Genomic DNA, 19,703 nt, shown 5'->3' with positions numbered 1-19,703 from the left:
GTATTAAATGCATTATGAAATATATTCTGTTCTTGTATTTTTTAGATAAATATACACTTATACACTGGGACTTTAAATGGTTTGTTGGGGGTCGTCTCCCCCCCCCCCCCCCTCCATTTTTTTTTTCAGAAAAAGTTCCAATTAAATCTCCTTTAGATGCTTTAGAAAGCTAGAATCATCCAAAAAAAAACCTTTGAGGAGCATTTTTGTTGGTCATGACATAGCACACCACCCTGCTGTTGATTACTTTCCAATAAATTTATTTGCCATTTGCCAACGATTATACATTTTTATTTTTTTTTAATTAAAGAGCAAAGTCATACTTTTTCTTCATTTAATGTTATGAAACAACCACGGAACAAGTTAGTTTCTGATATCACTTTACATTATAATAGCTATAAACAATTATTCCCTCAACAATCTCTCTTTAAAATAAATAAAAAGCCTGGCTTGCGATGTTACCGAGAAACCTCTGTCCGGAAGACTTTCCAATATCTACAACCATAAGCTAGCAACAAAGTGCTAACACTGAAAAAGCTTTCCAAAAAGGCAAAATAAATGTTTCCTTACAGAAAACTTCACCATATCACCAATTACACACATTTATTATATTATTAATGTCAACCTTGCAGCCAGAAATACTATCAGAGCTGTGTTATTGTAGCAAATAAACACTTTCTGACCAATCAGAATCAAGCATTCAAAAAAGCTGTGGTACAGATGTGATTATAGTGACATCACATGAACCCAACCAGTCCTTCTAGTATGAATGATATGATGTTGTGCCCATTTATCTTAATCAGATATTCTTAAGCATTTCAACTATGCTGCTATCTGTAGAACTGTTAGTACCAGTTGTTATTGTTGTTGTTGTTTCTTGTTTTTATTTCTATCTGCATTTAGCATCCTGCTAATTGAGGCCAAGTTTGCACTCTCTTTTCTCCATTATATAAATATTGTGTTGATGTAAGGCCTTGTTCCACTTGGGATAGAGATATTAATCTGCCAGAAGCAGGCAGTCCATGCATGAAGGAATGGAGACAAAATAATGAGCTGCAATATTTCTTTGGGGAATTGACATGCGTTCATGTGTGTACATGGTTTAACCTAATGATGTCCAGTGGCCATTTGGAAGTCCTCTGAGACTGGATTAAAACAGAGGAATATAATTGATATGAACTGCATGCATTTGTGGAGAAACATTTCTAGTGAGCGTGACAAGAACAGGGGAAAATATATAGGAACCAGTTGGAATATTACCACAGGTTATCATTGGTAGGCTCTTGGCATATTTTTCTTGCCAACACCTGTGCAACATTTTCCACAGATTCCTTTTAATCACACTTTTCGCATAGCCAAGTGGGCTCCAAACCCAAACCTCTGTCAAAGTAGTGTTGACTAGCGCTACTGACAGGTCTAGCTGCAAAGGAATCTACATAGAGCTGCTTTGTATGTCTGATCCAGGGATCACATGGAGCTGTTTGGCCAATATATGAAGGCTCACACATTTCTTTGGACATTTCCCTAAACTGCATCCAGCACACTAGAGAATGTGACTCCTAATGTTTCTTACTTCAGTGATACGGAGTATGGATTTCTAGAGTGGATCCTAATTCAACCTGAATAATTTCCTCATGGGGATTTGACTGGAAAAGATTTCTCCAGCACTGCAAAGCTGACGAGATTGAAGGCAAGCCATATTTGTCCTTTCAGCCCACAGATGTAGCCCAAATCAGTGACGGTGGTGGAGCACTGACATTCGCTGGAGAGTACTCGTAGTGGTTCAGGTTTCCTCCACAGCTATTTGGGAAAGTATGTATGGTTTGGCGAGACATTATGGGAGTGTAATGCTTTGGAGAAGCTTACCAAAGTCAACACTGTGTTTATTCTAGTGCGAACTTGGTTCTCCGCTCCTCCCCTAGTCAGTACCCGCATCTCTTCAGATGTAAGGAGTGGTAGAAGTAGTTCTACCAGCAAATCTTTTCACACCTGTTTGTTTGTCCATTTGCCAAGTCTGAATCAGAGCGAAATTGATACTTTTGGCTTAAATTCTCACTACACATAATTAAGCGAACAAAAAAGCAAAAAATGTGGCAGAGGGATGTGTACAGCTGAAAACCTACTCTCATTTTCATGGGACTGAAATATGGTGACTAAATAAACCTTTGCTAGGTGTGCTCAGAAATCACAAAAATCTGAAAACACTCACTAGTACTCACTAGTTTCATTGATGATGATACAACACAAATTCCAAAAAAGTTGGGACACTGTGTAAATAAATGTAAATAAAAACAGAATGCAATGATTTGCAAATCGTATAAACCCATATGTTATTCACAATAGAACATAAAAACGTATGAAATGTTTTAAGTGAGGAAATGTACCATTTTAAGAAAAAAATAAGGTAATTTTAAATTTCATGGCCACAACACATCTCAAAAATTTGGGACGGGGCAACAAAAGACTGGAAAAGTAAGTGTTACTAAAAAGACACAGCTGGAGGTTAAATGGCAACAGGTCAGTAACATGATTGGGTATAAAAAAAGAGTATCTTAGAGAGGCCGAGTCTTTCAGAAGTAAAGATAGGCAGAGGTTCACCAATCTGTGAAAAATTGCAGCAAAATGTGTTTCTTTTTTTTTTTTTTGGTCCATATATCCAGAACCAGAACTCAAAATACATGGCATGTTTGCTTCACTTCCCACAGTCGAGTCGATTCAGAGATGCTTTCTTGTGCCAATTGAACCGCACTAGTTCAATTAGAGAATAGAACACTGGTTGTTTTAGTCCTCACCTGAGTGCGAGCGTGCCCAAATGAACCACACAGAGGGGGAAAAGGCACCAAGGTCAGATTCAAACACATGCATATGTGAAAGCACCTGTATTTCCCCATGGCCATTTGAATTTAAAGGCAGACTTACTATGCTGTATTAAACTCAATAACTGGGAGGGGCTGAAACAGACCCATCTCTCTGAACCAAAGGAAGTGGTTCATAGTTCAACACTAGCCCTTTGAAATGAAACACCGTGTAACTTCCTCTCACTCTCCCATTTTCTGTCTCAGGTCAGTTTTTGCTGGAGGAGTCCCGCCTCCTGGAGGCTGCCGAGATGGCGCAGAAGGCTGCTCAGCTTGACAGCGAGGAGTTTGATGTGGTTTTCAGTGCGGCGCATATGCTCAGGTAAGACTCCAAGCTGAGATTTATTTTCAGCTTTCCATGAATTGATGAGACTCTCAAGAAACTCACCCTCAAGAAATTCTATGAATGGTAAAAATCAGAGGCCTGTCTTCTTATGCATCCCGTATGTTCATTAGCAACCCTGCTGCTATGAGAGGGAATCTCTTAATGTTTACCAGAACCAAAGCGACCCCACCCACTAGTAAACTCTCTTCTACCTCACAACAGCTACCGATTGGAGATTGTGAGGACAAACACTTGCTTCCTCCAAGACTCATGAAGTTAACCACTGCATGTTTTTGAAGTGCTGTTCATGCCGCGTCACAGTGCAGAATAATACACTCGGAGGAAAGCGCTATCTGCCCTCTTCCACATACATGAGCTCACAGGATCCCATGATTGGCTAGTGTTGCTGTGATTGGCAGGGGAGAAAGTAACATCATCCCTCCCACCCAGAGAGCACAGCCAGTTTTGCTCTCTTGACTTCCTGCCAGGAATGGCTGTGGCAAATTCAGCATTCAAACCTGCGAGTGTTGTTACCTTTTAAGGCTTCCATTCCAGCCTATAGTCATCCAAGACAAGCAAAACCATTCCATGTTCTGTATTTCTCATGTGGTAACAGGTGTTTTGTTGCACTTAATATTATATACTACAGTGTTTTAAAGCGCTGAAGGACTGTAGTTGTTGTCAAGTCTTCAGCCGATGGTGTACATGTGTTTGGCTGTTAATCGCAGTCTTGAGCTTTGCCTCCTGCTGTCCTACTGACATGTGGTCATGCTCATTCAGAGCGCATGTTCTTTTAGATGTTTGTTTTGGAAGGACACAGTGAAGGATCTCAGCTTGGGAGGGTGAGAAGCAAGAGGGTGGAGAGATAATGAAGGAGGTTTCAAATATCCTGCTCCCTCTTATTGCTCTCTAGGACCCTCCTCCTCTGACAAGTCTGCTTCCTCACTATCCATTTCCTCAGTCATCTTCAAACAAACATTGGATATTCGAAACCCTGCCAAGGCTTAATTTCTGGCAGGTTAAGCAAAATACACTGGACTCCTGGATCGCAGGGGGAATGTATTTTACTCAGACTTCTAAAGAGTTGTTTTTAGGTCTAGTGAACAATTAGCATGGTCGATTTTTATTTGGATCAATATTCTGCCATGCATGGTGAGCTGGGTACAGATAGTATTTCCAGGGCCAATCCAGTGCGTCACAGTGGTCCAAGTCATGTGACGCATAGCCACGCCCGATTGTTGTTATTGTTTTTTGTGTGTTTTTTTTTTTGTTGTTGTTTTTTGCTGTCAGTAGGCAGGCCGTTGTGGCAAGGCAATGACTGACGGGGAAAAAATGAGAATACCAATTCATGGAGGTCCATTTATATTCATGGAGGTCCACTTATAAACACACTTCATTTGCCTGCTGTTCTACCTTTAATCAGTCTTCGTTGTAGTGTTTTATTCCAATTTTGTAGCTGCGGTCTTGAGAGCAAACCCAGTCCCATCTCACAAATATTTACTTATTTAAATCCCACTTTCATGGCAGACCACTTTCCCACTGGTACAACGGTGTGGCAAAAGACCAAGGCCACATTTCATTGTGTGTATGAAAATGTGAAAATAACACATTATCATGTAGGCAGGGATTGTAAAGAAATAAAAAATCTTGTGGATTACACATGAACATGCTTAAATACTAAACCCACATTAACCATCACAGTATGTATTAAGACTTTATATTTGTCAGAAATGGAGGGAAGAATTTTACTACTGTCATCTATGAACAGATCAGACTAGTTCAAAATATCCTTGAGATTTTCAGATCTTTTTTGATGGCTATGGTAGGTGTAGAATTGTAGTAGTGGAGAAACAAAACCATAGAGCTGGTCAGTTTTTTTTGTTATTAATTTCCCGTGTCTGTCAACGCACGTAGACTACACAGTGATAAAGAGAAAGCACAGGAAAAGAAAAGCTGTGCTGTCCAATCCAGCAAAGTTTTCAGAACTTTTCATTGTTTTGTCTCTAAACTACTTTAAAACATTGGTGTGGCGAGAGATGACTAGCAAGCGTTTTCTGCAATAAGTGCAACCTGCTGAATTCTCATTTTGATCCTTGCATTAAAATCATTGTTCCCAGTCCACCCCTGGCCTTTTTTAGTCTTCAGAATGGTCTGAGGACACTGATGATTCCTCATAATGTCAAGCGCTGAAACATGGTGACCCATATTTGCAGTCTTTCACCAACCAGAGACCGAATGCTGGATAACTCGTTCGAAACTTAGTGCATGGAGGTGATGTGTGACATCTCTGAAAATAAAGCTTTGCTTTTCAGCACTTTTTTTTTTGCCTCAGGGCACATGTTGATTTTTTTTTATTATTTGTGTGTGTGTGTGTGTGTGTGTGTGTGTGTGTTAACGAGGTCTCAACACATATCAGTTCCACATAATGAGTGCACTTATACCTTTAACAGGTTTAGCTTTATTATCTGAGGTATACATCTAGTCCTTATACCTTTAACAGGTTTAGCTTTTTTTTTTTTATCCGAGGTATACATGTAGTCCTCTTGTATTAGAAATGTCAGATTGGTGTTTGGCTTTGCATTTTGAATACAAGAGTTTAATAAGGCTAGGAAGCCTGAATGCAAGCTTTGGTTGAGCCGCCTTTGTTTCCTTAAAACAAATCAGTCAACCGCCTCTTTCATTATTATAATGACCAAGACTACTGCAGCCATCAGTCCCTGTCTGTCCTAGTCTCAAAACAACGATAAGAAGTTTGATACCAGAAAATACAAGCAGCTGTATGCTGTAAAACTGTTTTGGAAAATTAATAAATACAGGTTTCAGGGGAAATGAGGGCTAGTAGAAAGATCCAAAGGTAGTAGGTTTTATAAGTGATGAGCAAATGGAAAAGTCTGCTGCCTTGTGCTTTTATAGTTGCTTCTATAGACAGCAGTCTTCTGGGATGGACCAAAATGTTGTTAATCTTCACTGCTGGTTTCACTGTTATTGTTTTTTTTTTTTTTTTTTTTTTAGTCATGGTGCAATTTGAAGGTATATTTGGTTAGTGTGGGGTTCTATTTTTAAAAAGCAATGTAACTCATCCACTACATCATGAAGACAATACCATGTGGGTGACATTCTGTATTATGAGGTGGTCTAGAAGCCAATGCCAAGGCTTTGATAAATCTACCCCATGTTGATTTGGTGTTTTTGCTCTTTCAGACAAGCCAGCCTCAATGATGCAGCAGAGAAGTACTACAAACAAGCTGCTAGCTTGAGACCTGATGTGAGTAACAAACCATGGTACTCTACTGTGCCTTACAGTACATTAGACATTCACATATATGTGTCTGACTGTAGAGGGATTTTGTCTGACTGGACATCTGCAAAATTAGTTTGATAAATGACCAGGCCGTGCAGCAGTCATATGTTAAACAATTTCATATTTTAAACAATTAAGAATATTAGTTTACATTAACACTTTACATTAAAGATTGCATATATTTCCAGAAACAGGATCAGGTAACACTAAATATAAAAAAAAGAAATAACAAACAAAAACATAAAAACTAAATAAAGCACTAATAATATGCTAATGTTGCCAAGTAACTGCTGTATTTACTACCTATATGCACATGCACTAGTTATAAATTAAGTAAGAAATAATACATGTCCAGGAGTGCTGTTATAGAACATAATCATCCTGAAGTTAATTAATTTCTTGCAACAGCATTTCCCAAAGTGTCCCAATTTGTCAATGAAAATGAAAGAATTAAAGAACAAATTGCTGTACCTTTAACCAGATAAAAATTAAAAAACAAATTGTTTTACCCTTTATCCAGATAGTTCCTGTTATCACTTATGATATAGCCGCTATAAACAAGTCTTTCCCTCACCAGCTTCTCAATTTTTTTCTTTTTTTACTTGGAAGTTAGTAAGTAAAACACTGTCTGTCATGTCATGTCACTGACTACGTTTACATGCACATCAATATTCCGATATTAATCAGAATTTGACAATATTCTAATTTGTATTGAGTCATGTAAACTGTGCAATACGATTGCCAAATTCAGGTTAAGACAATATTCTAATTTCCCAAATTCTGATTCCTACCCCTAGAATATACCTATTTTAATCTGAAATTTGTTGCATGTAAGCATCAGCAAATCCACTGAAAAACGATATATGCACATGCTCAGTCTGCAAGGAATTGAGGGTGCTTACAGATGCTTAGCTCTAGGCTAGATATTTAGGAATGGCAACTCGGCCATACTTACAACAACCATGTATACAGGAATATTCAGATGTCTGTACGTATGTAAACATTGTATTCAGAATATGGCTGCAACCCTAATATAGACCTTAAACAGAATTTGATGTGCATGCAAACCTAGCTACTGAGAAACTGGAAAGCACAAAGTCCTCTGGCCTGAACAGTCTTCCGTGGTAGGAAATTTACTGACTTTTACAAAGTACTGACACTGGAGACGCCTTCCATAAATCTGAACAATCTGGGGGGGAAAAAAAAGGATAGCGTTTTTTAATCCATTCATTGTTATTAGCCTTAGATTATGTAGAGTGTCGTCCCTTAACTGTTACTATAGAAACAATAAAGTATAAGGAATGAGCAGACTAATATAAACTTGTGATTTGAATTACAGTTGGTACTGCTGTTAAACCTTCCGTCCAATCAAATTCAAGAAAAGCACTGTGGTATAATATCTTATATGTGACTTACAAAAAGTAATGTGTTAACAATCCAAAAATATGTTTAAGGTAACAGAGGATCCTTCAATTTTAGTTAGAGATGGAACATTCCATTGAAACACTACAGTCTCACAGCCCTGGGTTACCTGCTCATCTCTGCTCTCCAGCTGATTTGTCTCTTCAACAGCTGGTTCTGTTGAGGTCATCTGATCCTCTCCCCACATCTGGAGCTGCTGTTGTCTCTGCATGCTTTAGGAGGGAGGAATGGAGAATGGCAGGTTGGAGTGGGGTGGACCAAGGGGATTAAGGAGGAGGTGTGTGGGTGAACGGAGAGGGTTGTTTGAACCTTTTGATGGAGCAATGTTGAAAGCACATCCATCAGGTTTTTCATTCTGAAGTGCCAGCATGTCGCTGCGAGCTTGACCATTACTCTTTCTGACAGTATCTCGTCTTCAGAGGAATAGACCTGAATTGAACGTTATTTTATGTGTTTTGCTGTTAAAGTCACTGCTTCCCCCACAAAGAGCCGTATCCAAGTGGAGGCTGTTTTTAAGGCTACTTTAGATAACAGTGCATTAGTTAATACAGCCAGTTTATCACCATTTTTTCGCAGTTTATTCCGTTTGTTCATTAAGGAAACAGCTCTGAACAATTAAGCACGGAAAACTGGCTCTACTTAGATTGTATTTTATATCATACCAAATTCATTGGCTATGCTGTGACTATACAGTAGATGTAGCAACAGATATATTGAAACTTTAAATATTGAATTTAAATGTGATGAGACATTTGCTCCCACCCAGAGATAGAAGGCTATTTGGCAATAAAATGGTCGACTGATTGTAAAAATACTTGTGCTCTGTGAATACTCTCTAACATGTGTTGACTGTCTGATGTGTTGCCTGTGAATAGTTAATGCCAAAGCTACACTTAGTTGGTCCCTAGATCTCATTTTGTGGTTTGTCCTCTTATTATAGGGTCACATACCTGAGTAATTTATTACTTAATGTGGCACCAAAATGACCAACTTCTTTTATATTGCAACTCTGAGGCCTGGCAGCTTGCCAAAAATTGTCTGCTAAGCTAACCTTTGAGGTCGAAGTCTCCAGAGTGTTGCAGAAATATACTGCCGTCTTTCCTCAGAGACACCAATTGAAGCATGAAATGGTTCCAGAAATGAGTTTAAGATTAAACCGCGATCACTCACTTGCAATTAAATGCTTTAACATATTGGACACAGCACGAGCTGGGAACTTTGCGCATGCCAGGCTTGCCTTTATTTTGGCTTCAGCCACGGTAGTAAATGTGTTTTCTTATGAATGTATGGGGACCTGAAAATCCTTCGACAGTACGCCGAGATTATGTCAAGACACATTTGATCTATTTACCTACTTCAATCCCTTTCTCCTGGAAGAATCACTGCACTCGACATATTGTTCCCATTGAAATCTGCAAACGGGTGGACATAATTCATCTGACCTTGACACAAGGAAAATAGATGATGAGTGTCCAGAAGGATGATGGACTGTAAAATAACAGCATCTCGTGCACTTATAGACACCGAATTGCTTAAGACTGAAGCCTGTGGTGTATTCACAGCACGATAACAACAAAGTAGAGAAAATGGATCATTATGAAGTTTGCCCTTAGACGTCCTTTCTAAATGAGTAGAACCCATTAATTGTGCATTTTGTGTGATATTTTGTTTTCTCTGTCCTTTAGTACCCTGCAGCCTTGATGAACCTTGGTGCTATCCTTCATCTGAACGGCAAACTTCAAGAGGCTGAAGCCAATTACCTGCGAGCCCTGCAGCTCAAACCTGACGATACCATTACCCAGTCCAACCTGCGCAAGCTGTGGAACATCATGGAGAAACAAGGCCTGAGGACAATGGCCCCTTGACTCAAACACACTACGTGGGGTTCAGTGTGAAAGATACCTTCTCACGCGAAGTGATCCATATCTTTAGCAGTTCAGCAGGAATTGTTTTTAGAGACTGAGATGTTTCCCTCATGGGGAATTTTGGGATAAAAAAAAAATTTGGTACGTTGGAGAACTTGCTTGAGAACTGCAACTTTAACACATGCAAGAACTTCTTTGGAATTTTTGCCCTGCGCAGGACTTGGCGTTCTCAACAGGAGCACTTAAGTTGAAGTGGGCTGTTGGTACATACTTGAAGTTTCTCAGTACTTTGGCTATTAATTAGATAAATGATGCCTAACGGAATATGTAGGGCTGCGTTTGTCATGAAGAAGTGCAAAATTAGGAAAGAACGAGTTTTGTGCTCGGAAACAAAAGGAGCATTTTAATATCATTAGGTTCCTTGATTCATATGATTAGATTGTCTAATCTTTAAGGAAGCTTTCTTGATGCTGATCACAGGAATCACATAGTCAACAAAGAAAGTCTGTCCATCTGTAATGGTGCACCATTGTTTTGGGGTTTTTTTAACCACATTTTCCACTCTTTTTTTTTTCTTTTTTTTTTATCATTGTTGCACTATTGCCAATTCTTAACGCCTAGCCAATTCCCCCTTACTACAGTTACAAACGAGAGAGTGCAAAGGCTAGAACATGCTTCCTCCATGACATAATCTTTTCACATTGCTGCTCTTGCAACATCACATAGCAGCTGAAAATGCATGAAGGAAAGCGTTACATGTTCTCATTTGTATGCATGAGCTGACCATTTCACACAGTTGACTAGTGATGCACTAAACTACCTGAAAGAGGCAAATATTGGCCACCTATAACGGGCAACAATGGCCATCCCTCCATCACTGAAAGGAGGGCTTTAAAGAAGCAAATAATGGCTACCAATAATGGTCAACAATCGCCATCCCTCCATCACAGAAAGGAGGGCCAATTATTCTCTCGTGGATGTCTGGCCACTTGTTTGTCAGGATCCAAATTCACAATCTCCTAACAACAGGAAGAACATTTTACAGTTTAGCTATTCAGCAGCCTCGATCATCTGTTTTTTGTAATATCGAGTCATTGTCATATTTCACACAATGTTTGGTCATTCATTTTTATACATTTCATCTGCAAACATATTTGTCAAATGATTGCATGATAATGCGTAAGCTCTGAAGGCGCTGACAAGAGATGATGAATTGTCATATTGAACATAAGAAAAGGTCATATACTGAAATAAGCTCTTGTAGCATTTTTGGCATATTAGTGTCATGGATGGTGATCATCGTTACAGTTGGATTCATTTGAAGTGTTTTGCCAAAAAAATGACATGCGCCCATGAAGATAATAAGCTACATATAGCTTGAAGGATTTTTTTTCTTTTTTTTTAAAAAAAAAAAAAAAAAAAAAGCAAAACATGTACTGTAGCACAGATGGTTTCTTTGCTGGTTGTTCATTTCTTTGCTAACTAAGAAGTTCAGTCTATAATTCCCACAGAGCTAAATGACTCTCCGATCACTTGACTCTGTGTTTTGCCCAACAGGGTTTTATCAGTTGTAAACATTGTACAGAAATGTATAGATGGGATGGTGTAGTAATTTAGGTGTAATCTGGACAGGATTTATGCACACAATGCTACACTTTGGCCTTATAGAAATTTGTTCAAATCATATTTTTTACTATTTCAACCGAAAGCTTTATCTACTATATATGTGCTGAAGCCTACAGTCTGCCTTTTTCTGCCATATGAGTAACACAACCTGAATCTCGGATTTCTCAGTCATTTTAAAGCATTCATTTAGAGTGTGCTGTATTATTTATTTATTTGGGACGATTTCCAGTCTGTTAATTTTTCTAGATGGGTTAATAAAAATGACGAACATTGGGCTCCATTTATCAATCTTTTGGTACAGGCCAAACCAAACAGAACATATTTACAAATGTTTAACGAAAGCTATTTTCCTTTGTCCTCACGTGTGTATGTTGTTAAATGCCAATCCATACATTACCAAGTGTGTTAATGGTATAGCTAATTGACATTTAGTTACTCCATAAAAGGTAAAGTTCGTGGTGAACAAGTGTCTTCTAAGCATGGTGTGCGCTAAATATTCCAGTAGTGCAGCTCAGCCATTGCAGCACATCGGCTACGATAGACACACACTAACTCTTCCTCCTTTTATAGGATGCCATTTCTTTTTGCTCATATTAAATAGCTGGTATCCTTTGGCTTCATTTATTAATCTGTTTTGGATTTCATTTGAAATTAAGTTTTACACAATGTTCACTAAATTAGTGTGTGCAATTGAAATAAGTAAGCTATTTAAAGTTTTAATCTGTATGTACAAATGCAGTAACAATTATACGATTGAAAGCCTGTCAGTGGAGGTTTACAATAGTGAGTCGCCTTATACATGAATCTGCACAAAGTCTCATAGGATACGGAAAGGTTTTTATTCCAAACTAATAGAATTTTCATGAATGGCAAATTTCTTGAATAAATTCCCTTTGGGAACGATTTACAAATAAATTTATTCGTATCCAATGCGATATATGAGGCCCAATATCACATACTGGAAATATACATTTGAATTTGTGTTTAATTTGGAAATGGGTCAAGCTTACAGTTTAAAGATGATTAGGTATGAGACTCAGAGCATCACCTACAGCCCATGCATTACCAAGCTGGCACCAGGCTTCATGTTCCTCCAGCAGTATGATTCCACAAATATCCCCTAGTTAAAGACATTTTTTTCTCTGCTCTGTCAGAACAAAGCCTCTCTGAGCCAAACGTTTAGCTAAAAGCTCTGCCAGTTGGAAAACAATTCGTTGATGCAACAGTGCTAAACAGGAAGCGCTTGAGCTACTACATGGCCATGTTCTTCTGATTGCCTTTCACTTAGTTTCACAGCAAAACTGTAGCCGAATTGTGTCAGATGCAAAGCTCTGAGTGTCTCCTAACCAAATATAAACCGCATTACACTCATCTAACAATGCACAGCCATAGGTTTGTAAGGGATTGTTTATATGTCATCTTGGTGTTTAATTTTTGTGATTTTATCACTCATACTGAATTTTAGTGTATAAAGTAAACGTAATATATGCCATTATGTAAAAGACGCCTGAGATTTCACGAAGAACAGTGAGCCAGAAATCACTAAATCCTAACATCCACTTCTCTTTCTATCATTTTTTTCTCTTTGTTTTTATTTCAGATGTTAATATTTGTACATATCGTGTGCAAATATATTACTTGTAATTAAGTTTCATGTACTGTAGTCAACCCTACCACTAGCTCATGTTTTTCTTGTTTATTTCAAATCATGAAGAATATTCAACTTTTATTTTATTTTTTTTATTTTTTTTTTAAATAAGTTTGCTCACTATATTTGAAAGGCATATTATTGGATGTTTATCATATTATTTAATTTATTTCCATTGTGGTGTCTTGTGAAAAAACAAAAGCAAAAAAAAAAAAACTAATAATAAACCAGCTGGCACTGTGTTGTATAACCAAGTAGCTGATATCCATCTATTCTTTCTTTCAGAGCCATTTTTGTAAGCACATTGCTATTTATAATAGGGTATAAATAGCCAACCTGTTAACTGCCCTACTCTTAAATCAGTTGGGGTTTTTTTGTTGTTGTTGTTTTATGATGGGCATTCATCTATAATCTCAATAACATAAGCATATTTTACAATCAGGCTTACTGGATTATAATAAAGTAAAAATGCAAGCATTGTGCCACTATCATTGTTCCTTTGCTTCTCCCTGTATTTGACCTGGCCACAGCCCATCTCCTCTCCATAAATCTTGGCTCATGATGGATTTAAATGGCTAAGACTGTGTTCAGACCATGCAGTGTGTAGCTATACTCAGCTATACCATTACGTGCGAAAGTAGTGCATATTTACCACCATCCTTTTTCTTCACTTGTACAAAATGAAAACCATTAAACATGAGTCTTGCGTGTGTTTGTCTTTCCTCAGGGATTTCAGTCAGTGGGGTCATCGCAGAAGAGTGCTTATTGAGCACTGAGAGTTTACTAAAAAAAATTTTAAGTGTGTTGTATTTGTATAAATTATCAATTTGTAGCGTTCCTTTCTTCCCTTTTTGTAATATAAAATAAAGTATGTGCCAGATATGACTTTTGCTCATATCACAAGCTGGATTCTTGTTTTGATTTTGTTTTCTTTTGGGGGTTTTTCACAAATTTATCATTTGTCCAAAAGGTTCTAGGACAGGGTATTCAAGTAAAATTTAGGAAGGTCCATTTACTTCAAATTCCTTGCTTACAAAGGTTTTGCCTCTCTATTGCAATCTCTGTTTGAAACATAAGATTGCAAGTTACTTGAAGAGTCATGCAGATTTGTGCTTCGGCACTGCTCCTCTGCGCGGATAAATTTGTGTTGTATATTAGCTCTAATACTTGTTTGTGTTGTATATTTGCTCCAATACTTGACAACGGAGGTGGTGGCAGATACGGTTTTCTTGGAGTAGAGGTGAATTGCTCTCTCTCATAACTAGCAGAAAATAGGTACAATTTACCACACTGACCATAGCCAAACAAACAATAAAAACAGCATAGGAAACATGATACCTAGTAACAAGTGTGCTAATGCTAAATGTGCTAATGTACTAGCTACCTACTGAGCCAATGAAATGTCTTATCTGTTCAGCAGAAAAAAAAGCCATCTCTGCATCAGTATTCAATCCCTTCAGATCTTAGAGTTTTCACCACCTCTCAAAACCCATGCCGACTGTCGCTTTCCCTTTTTGACTGCAGGCTCTCTGCTGTTCGAGGTTTCTTGGTTTTGGCAACAGCTGATTCCCCAGATGTCAACGATGATTGTATTTAGAACTATCCAGATTAAAGCAGCCATCTAAATGACAAGTTTAAATTCTAAGCAACTGTTGTAAGAACAAGCTACAACCACTCCACCATCCTCAGCACCCACCCACACACGATATAGTAGCCGGGTCTTCTTCTTTCAGTTTATGGACGTGACATAACCACGCAAAGACGAATGACATCAAACTGATATTTCCCACAAAATCCGACCGACAGCTCAAATTATAAATCGTTATCATAAGCTTACCGTTGCGAATCAGGGTGAGGTAAGGAAACAGGTTTGAAATCTAATGTACTTGATCGATAATTGATTTTTATTCATTATTAACCAAAAAAAAGTTCAGCACTGCAGCTTTAAGGAACAAACATGACTGGATGGTGATGAGTTTCCTTTTACTGCTTAACCTATATTACATAGTTCCTGGATAAATAAGACATTTTGAGATTTTTGTATTTTGTTTCATAGTGGCACTTCACCATATCTTTTTTTTTTTTTTTCAAAACAGTTAAGACGCATCTGGTTTAAATTTAACACTGGGAGTATAAACATATTATTCTTAGTGTAATCTTTGACTTTTCTTTAACCAAGCCAGGTCATCAGTTCGCTAATCAAACCAGAGTTATAGAAATAAAAAATCAGTGAAAAGTCTTCCCTTTCTGAGATAATATCTGTAACTATGTTCTGCACAGATGAGCTGCCTTCAGCTAAATAATTTACATAAATGCATGTGATTGGATAAACCGCAACAGAGACTCTGCTACAGAAGCTGCAATGGTTTATGCTTAGAAAACTAGAGTCACTGAATTACTGGGTTTTATTTTATTAGTTCTGTTACAGTATGTTTTTTTTTTTTTTTTCATGTATTTGGTTCTGTCCACTGAAATAATTTACTGGGTCTGACTATGGTCTGATCTTGACTACAGTCTGCTAGGTGATGACTCCTGCTCTACTAGGTTCCATTTTTGCTGGCCATTATTCAGCCGCTTCTTTTAATGCCAAGATATCTATCTCACCTGTAGTGTGTGGGATATAGCTGACAACACTATTTGAATTTTAATATACTTTTTACTGCTATAAATCACTTAAAACTTCACCTGCAAGGTTTCTATGGAAACTTGTCCGAGTTGAAGTGTCTCATGTGCAGTGTGTTTGCTGGAAGTATTCATGAGGTCTTATGACCTCATGAATACTACAAAATATAACCAATTATACATTTGTTCCACTTTCCTCCCCTCGGGGCTGCACATTTCCGCATGTTAACAGTAGCAGTCTTCATTTCATTTAAGGTCCCATTTGCAAATTTATTAAATTGTGTCAAACCACGCTGCTGGTTTTGGAAAAGAGGTTGCATCATGTAAATATTCCCAGATGTGAAAGTGATTTTTTGACATATACATCTGGGTATGTGGTACACCCCTCGTATATACAGATACACACAAACACACACTGCCCTGATGACAAGCAGAAGCTCTGATCTATGTGATGTTCCTTACATGTTCTCCTCTGATCTTTTTCATAATTTATCACATGCTGTGGGGATATGTTCCTTCTAAAATGAATGCGAGGTTGGAGCTGCTTGAATGAATAATGTAATAGTTATCAGTTATTTAGAGTTATTTACAGATTTTGTTAAGAATTTTAATCAGGTTCAATATGCTTATATAATATATAGATATAATATATAGATATATCCTGATTTCTTCTGTTTTCGTGTATATCCCATGCTAAATTGTTTCAGAAATCTATGATAAAACAAAGGCAACCTGAGTAAACACAAAATACAGTTCTTAAATGATAGTTATTTATTGAAGTAAAAAGGTTATCCAATACCAACTGGGCCTGTGTGAAAATGTATTTGCCCCTGTAGTTACTAATTCCCCAACTCTATGAAACTGCATTCATAATGAGGTTCAGCTGGACTAGACGCAACCAGACCTGATTACTGCAAACCCTGTTCAATCAAATCAGCACTTAAATTGAACTTTTTCAACAACATGAAGTTGGTCTTACACAGTAACACACTAAGTTGTGAAATTCAAAGTTGAAAGAAATTCCAGAAATGATGAGGAAGAAGGTGATTGAAATACATCAGTCTGGGAAGGGTTACAAAGCTATTTCAAAGGCTCTGGAACTCCGAAGAACTGCAGTGAGGGCCATTATCTCCAGATGGAAAAACTCTGCACAGTAGTGAACCTTCCCAGAAGTGGCCGACCTTCCAAAATTCCTCCAAGAGCACAGCAAAGACTCATCCAGGAAGTCACAAAAGCGCCAAGGACAACATCAAAGGAACTCCAGGACTCTTTTGCATCATTAAAAATCACTGCTCATGAGTCAACTCTCAGAAAGACACTGGGTAAAAATGGCAACCACGGATGAGTGGCGAGGTGAAAGCCACTGCTAACCCAGAAGAGCATTAAGGCTCATCTGAATTTTGCCAAAACACACCTTGATGATCCTCAAACTTTCTGGGAGAATGTTCTGTGAACTTATGAGTCAAAACTGTTTAGAAGACAGGGGTCCCGTTACATCTGGCATGAACCAAACACAGAATTCTACAAAAAGGATATCATACCTACACGCATGGTGGTGGAAGTGTGATGGTGTGGGGATGCTTTGCTGCTTCAGGGCCTGGGGAATAATTGAGGGAAACATGAATTTTACTCTCTTCCAGAAAATCTTAAAGGAGAATGTCTGGTCTTCAGTCCATTAGTTGAAACTCAAGTGCAACTGGATTATGCAGCAAGACAATGATCCAAAGAATAGGAGTAAGTCCTAGACCTAGAAGTAAGTGAAAGACTGATCCCCAGTCATCTGAAACATTTGGTTGCAGTTATTGCTGCTAAAGGTGACATAACCAGATTTTATGTTTAAGGGGGCAATTAGTTTTATATATATATATATATATATATATATATATATATATATATATATATACTACCATTTAATAATGGGTGACTCATGGAAAATAATTTTTCAAGTATGAGATGTTAAATGAATTCACACATTAATGGTAGAAAATTTTTAATTATTCTAATGATTATACTTCTAGCTAAACTGTGGTTCCAGTGCGCTGGGACAGAAAAAAATACAGTTTTTGGACTATATTTTGTCTGTGTTGCCTAATGGTTACATGCCAGTTCATTTGTTCCTCAGAGTTACACAGTGAATGCTGAGATCCCATCCATGTTTTCTTTTTCACAGTATTGAAGTTCTCATCAGGGTTGATCTGATTTCCTGCTCCTCTATCAATAAATGCACATTTTAATCTGAGTATTAGCCATTAGGTCATGGACTCTCTGTGTCCAACACTCAGAGGAAATCAGGCACATCTGTCTCACATTTTCATGACCCACTTCATTCCAATATTGCCTTTTTGCATTCGGAAGACTCTGCACTGAAGCAGAGGAGCTTACAGTTTCCTTATGAGCCTCTTTTTCTTATTACGTTGTAGGGTAAATCTGCCTGCTGTTATCAAGCGAATATTGCTAGGAATGCACAAAGGACCTATCGAGTCTTTGATCTGGCCAGCAAGGTCCAGCGGCTTTAGGCGATCATGCAGGGGCTTTTGAGGAGAGCCAGCTGCGTGACTGGTAGAATCTCTCTCCTTTGGAAATAATAGCTGTTGTTATTGCATGATAGAAGTGGTATTAGAAGAGGGATTGTGCTCTGAATGCTTGACTCGACAGTGCAGCTTTGGAATCTTTGTGCCACTGCTTCCTATTATATTGTTTTCTGTAACATGCAGAAATTGAATTTGTTTTTTAACTGAAGCCTGAGGATGTGAATCAAATGAATAGACTGAGCTTGGCCATTTGTAAGTCTCGATAGAGTTGACTTAAAGTCCTGAGTCCTACTGGTGACATACCTACTTCATAAACATAATGTGTTGCCAAGAATTAGTCAGATCGTTATTAAAATTGAGATCATTAAGATGTGGGAATGAGATAATTAAGTTATAGACTTTATGTAACATGTAACATGAGGGAACAAGATAATTAAGTTGTGGCCACTCTGTAGTAAAACAAGGGTATTTGATAATTAAGTCATGGCCATGACTTAGTAAAACGAGGGAATGAGATAAATACTCATGGTCGTGACTTAGTAACCCAAAGGAATGAGATAATTAAGTTGTGGGCATTAATTCCTCATATGATGAAATGAGATAATTAAGTTATGGTCATGACTTAGTAACACGAAGAAATGAGATAATTACATTGTGGCTACTGCTTAAGCAACACAAAAGAATGAGATAATTACGTTGTGGTTATGACTTAGTAACACAAAGAAACGAGATAATTAAGTCATGACCACAACTTACTAGCACAAAATAATAAGATAATTAATTTGTGGCTACTGCATAGTAACACGAAAGAACAAGATAATTAAAGCTGCAGTACTGAACTTTTGTCTCTCTATCATTATTTATTTATACCGATATTTATTCTTGTTTTAGCACGGGCTCTGTCGCATTCCCTTTTTGACTGCAGGCTCTCTGCAGTTCGAGGTTTCTTGGTTTTGACAACAGTTGATTCCCCGAATGTCAATGATGATTTCATGTATAAGTATCCAGATTAAAGCAGCCATCTAGATGACAAGTTTAAATTCTAAGCAACTGTTGTAAGAACAAGCTACAAACACTCCACCATCCTCAACCCCCACACACACGATATAGTAGCAAAGACGACTGATGTCAACTGCCATTTCCCATTTATAATTGTCATTGTAATTATAAATGATTCTTCTAAGGTTACCATGGTGAATCAGGGTAAGGTAAGGAGACAGTTTTGAACACTGATTTTTTTTATGTACTTGTTCTGCAACTTTAAGTCATGGCCATGACTGAGTGTCATGAAAGAATAATGTCATTAAGTCGTTGCTACAACTTAAAATAGCAAGGGAATGAGATCATTAAGTCATGGCTCCTGCCTAGTAACACAAAGGAACAAGATAACTAAGTCGTGGCTACTGCTTGGTAACACGAGAGAATGAGAAATGTGGTCACATCTCAATATGGTGGAATCATTGTGTTGTGACCCCAAGGTGTGTGTGTGTGTGTGTGTGTGTGTGTGT

General features: G+C 37.9%; 1 protein-coding gene across 1 annotated transcript in view; it reads left to right on the top strand.

Moving 5' to 3' along the window:
• Positions 1-14,160, top strand: part of tmtc2b (transmembrane O-mannosyltransferase targeting cadherins 2b) — a 110,190-nt gene extending 96,030 nt beyond the window's left edge. Inside the window, exons 10-12 of the mRNA XM_053622812.1 lie at positions 3,063-3,177; positions 6,382-6,445; positions 9,589-14,160. Coding sequence (XP_053478787.1) covers positions 3,063-3,177; positions 6,382-6,445; positions 9,589-9,768 — 359 coding nt within the window. The 3' untranslated portion in view covers positions 9,769-14,160. The remainder of the gene's footprint in view (positions 1-3,062; positions 3,178-6,381; positions 6,446-9,588) is intronic.
• Positions 14,161-19,703: the final 5,543 nt, after the last annotated feature.

The sequence above is a fragment of the Ictalurus furcatus genome, chromosome 4 (assembly GCF_023375685.1).
Source record: "Ictalurus furcatus strain D&B chromosome 4, Billie_1.0, whole genome shotgun sequence".
Lineage (NCBI taxonomy): Eukaryota > Metazoa > Chordata > Actinopteri > Siluriformes > Ictaluridae > Ictalurus > Ictalurus furcatus.
The sequence above is the reverse complement of the archived record's forward strand: the minus strand, read 5'-3'. Positions and strand labels throughout refer to the sequence as shown.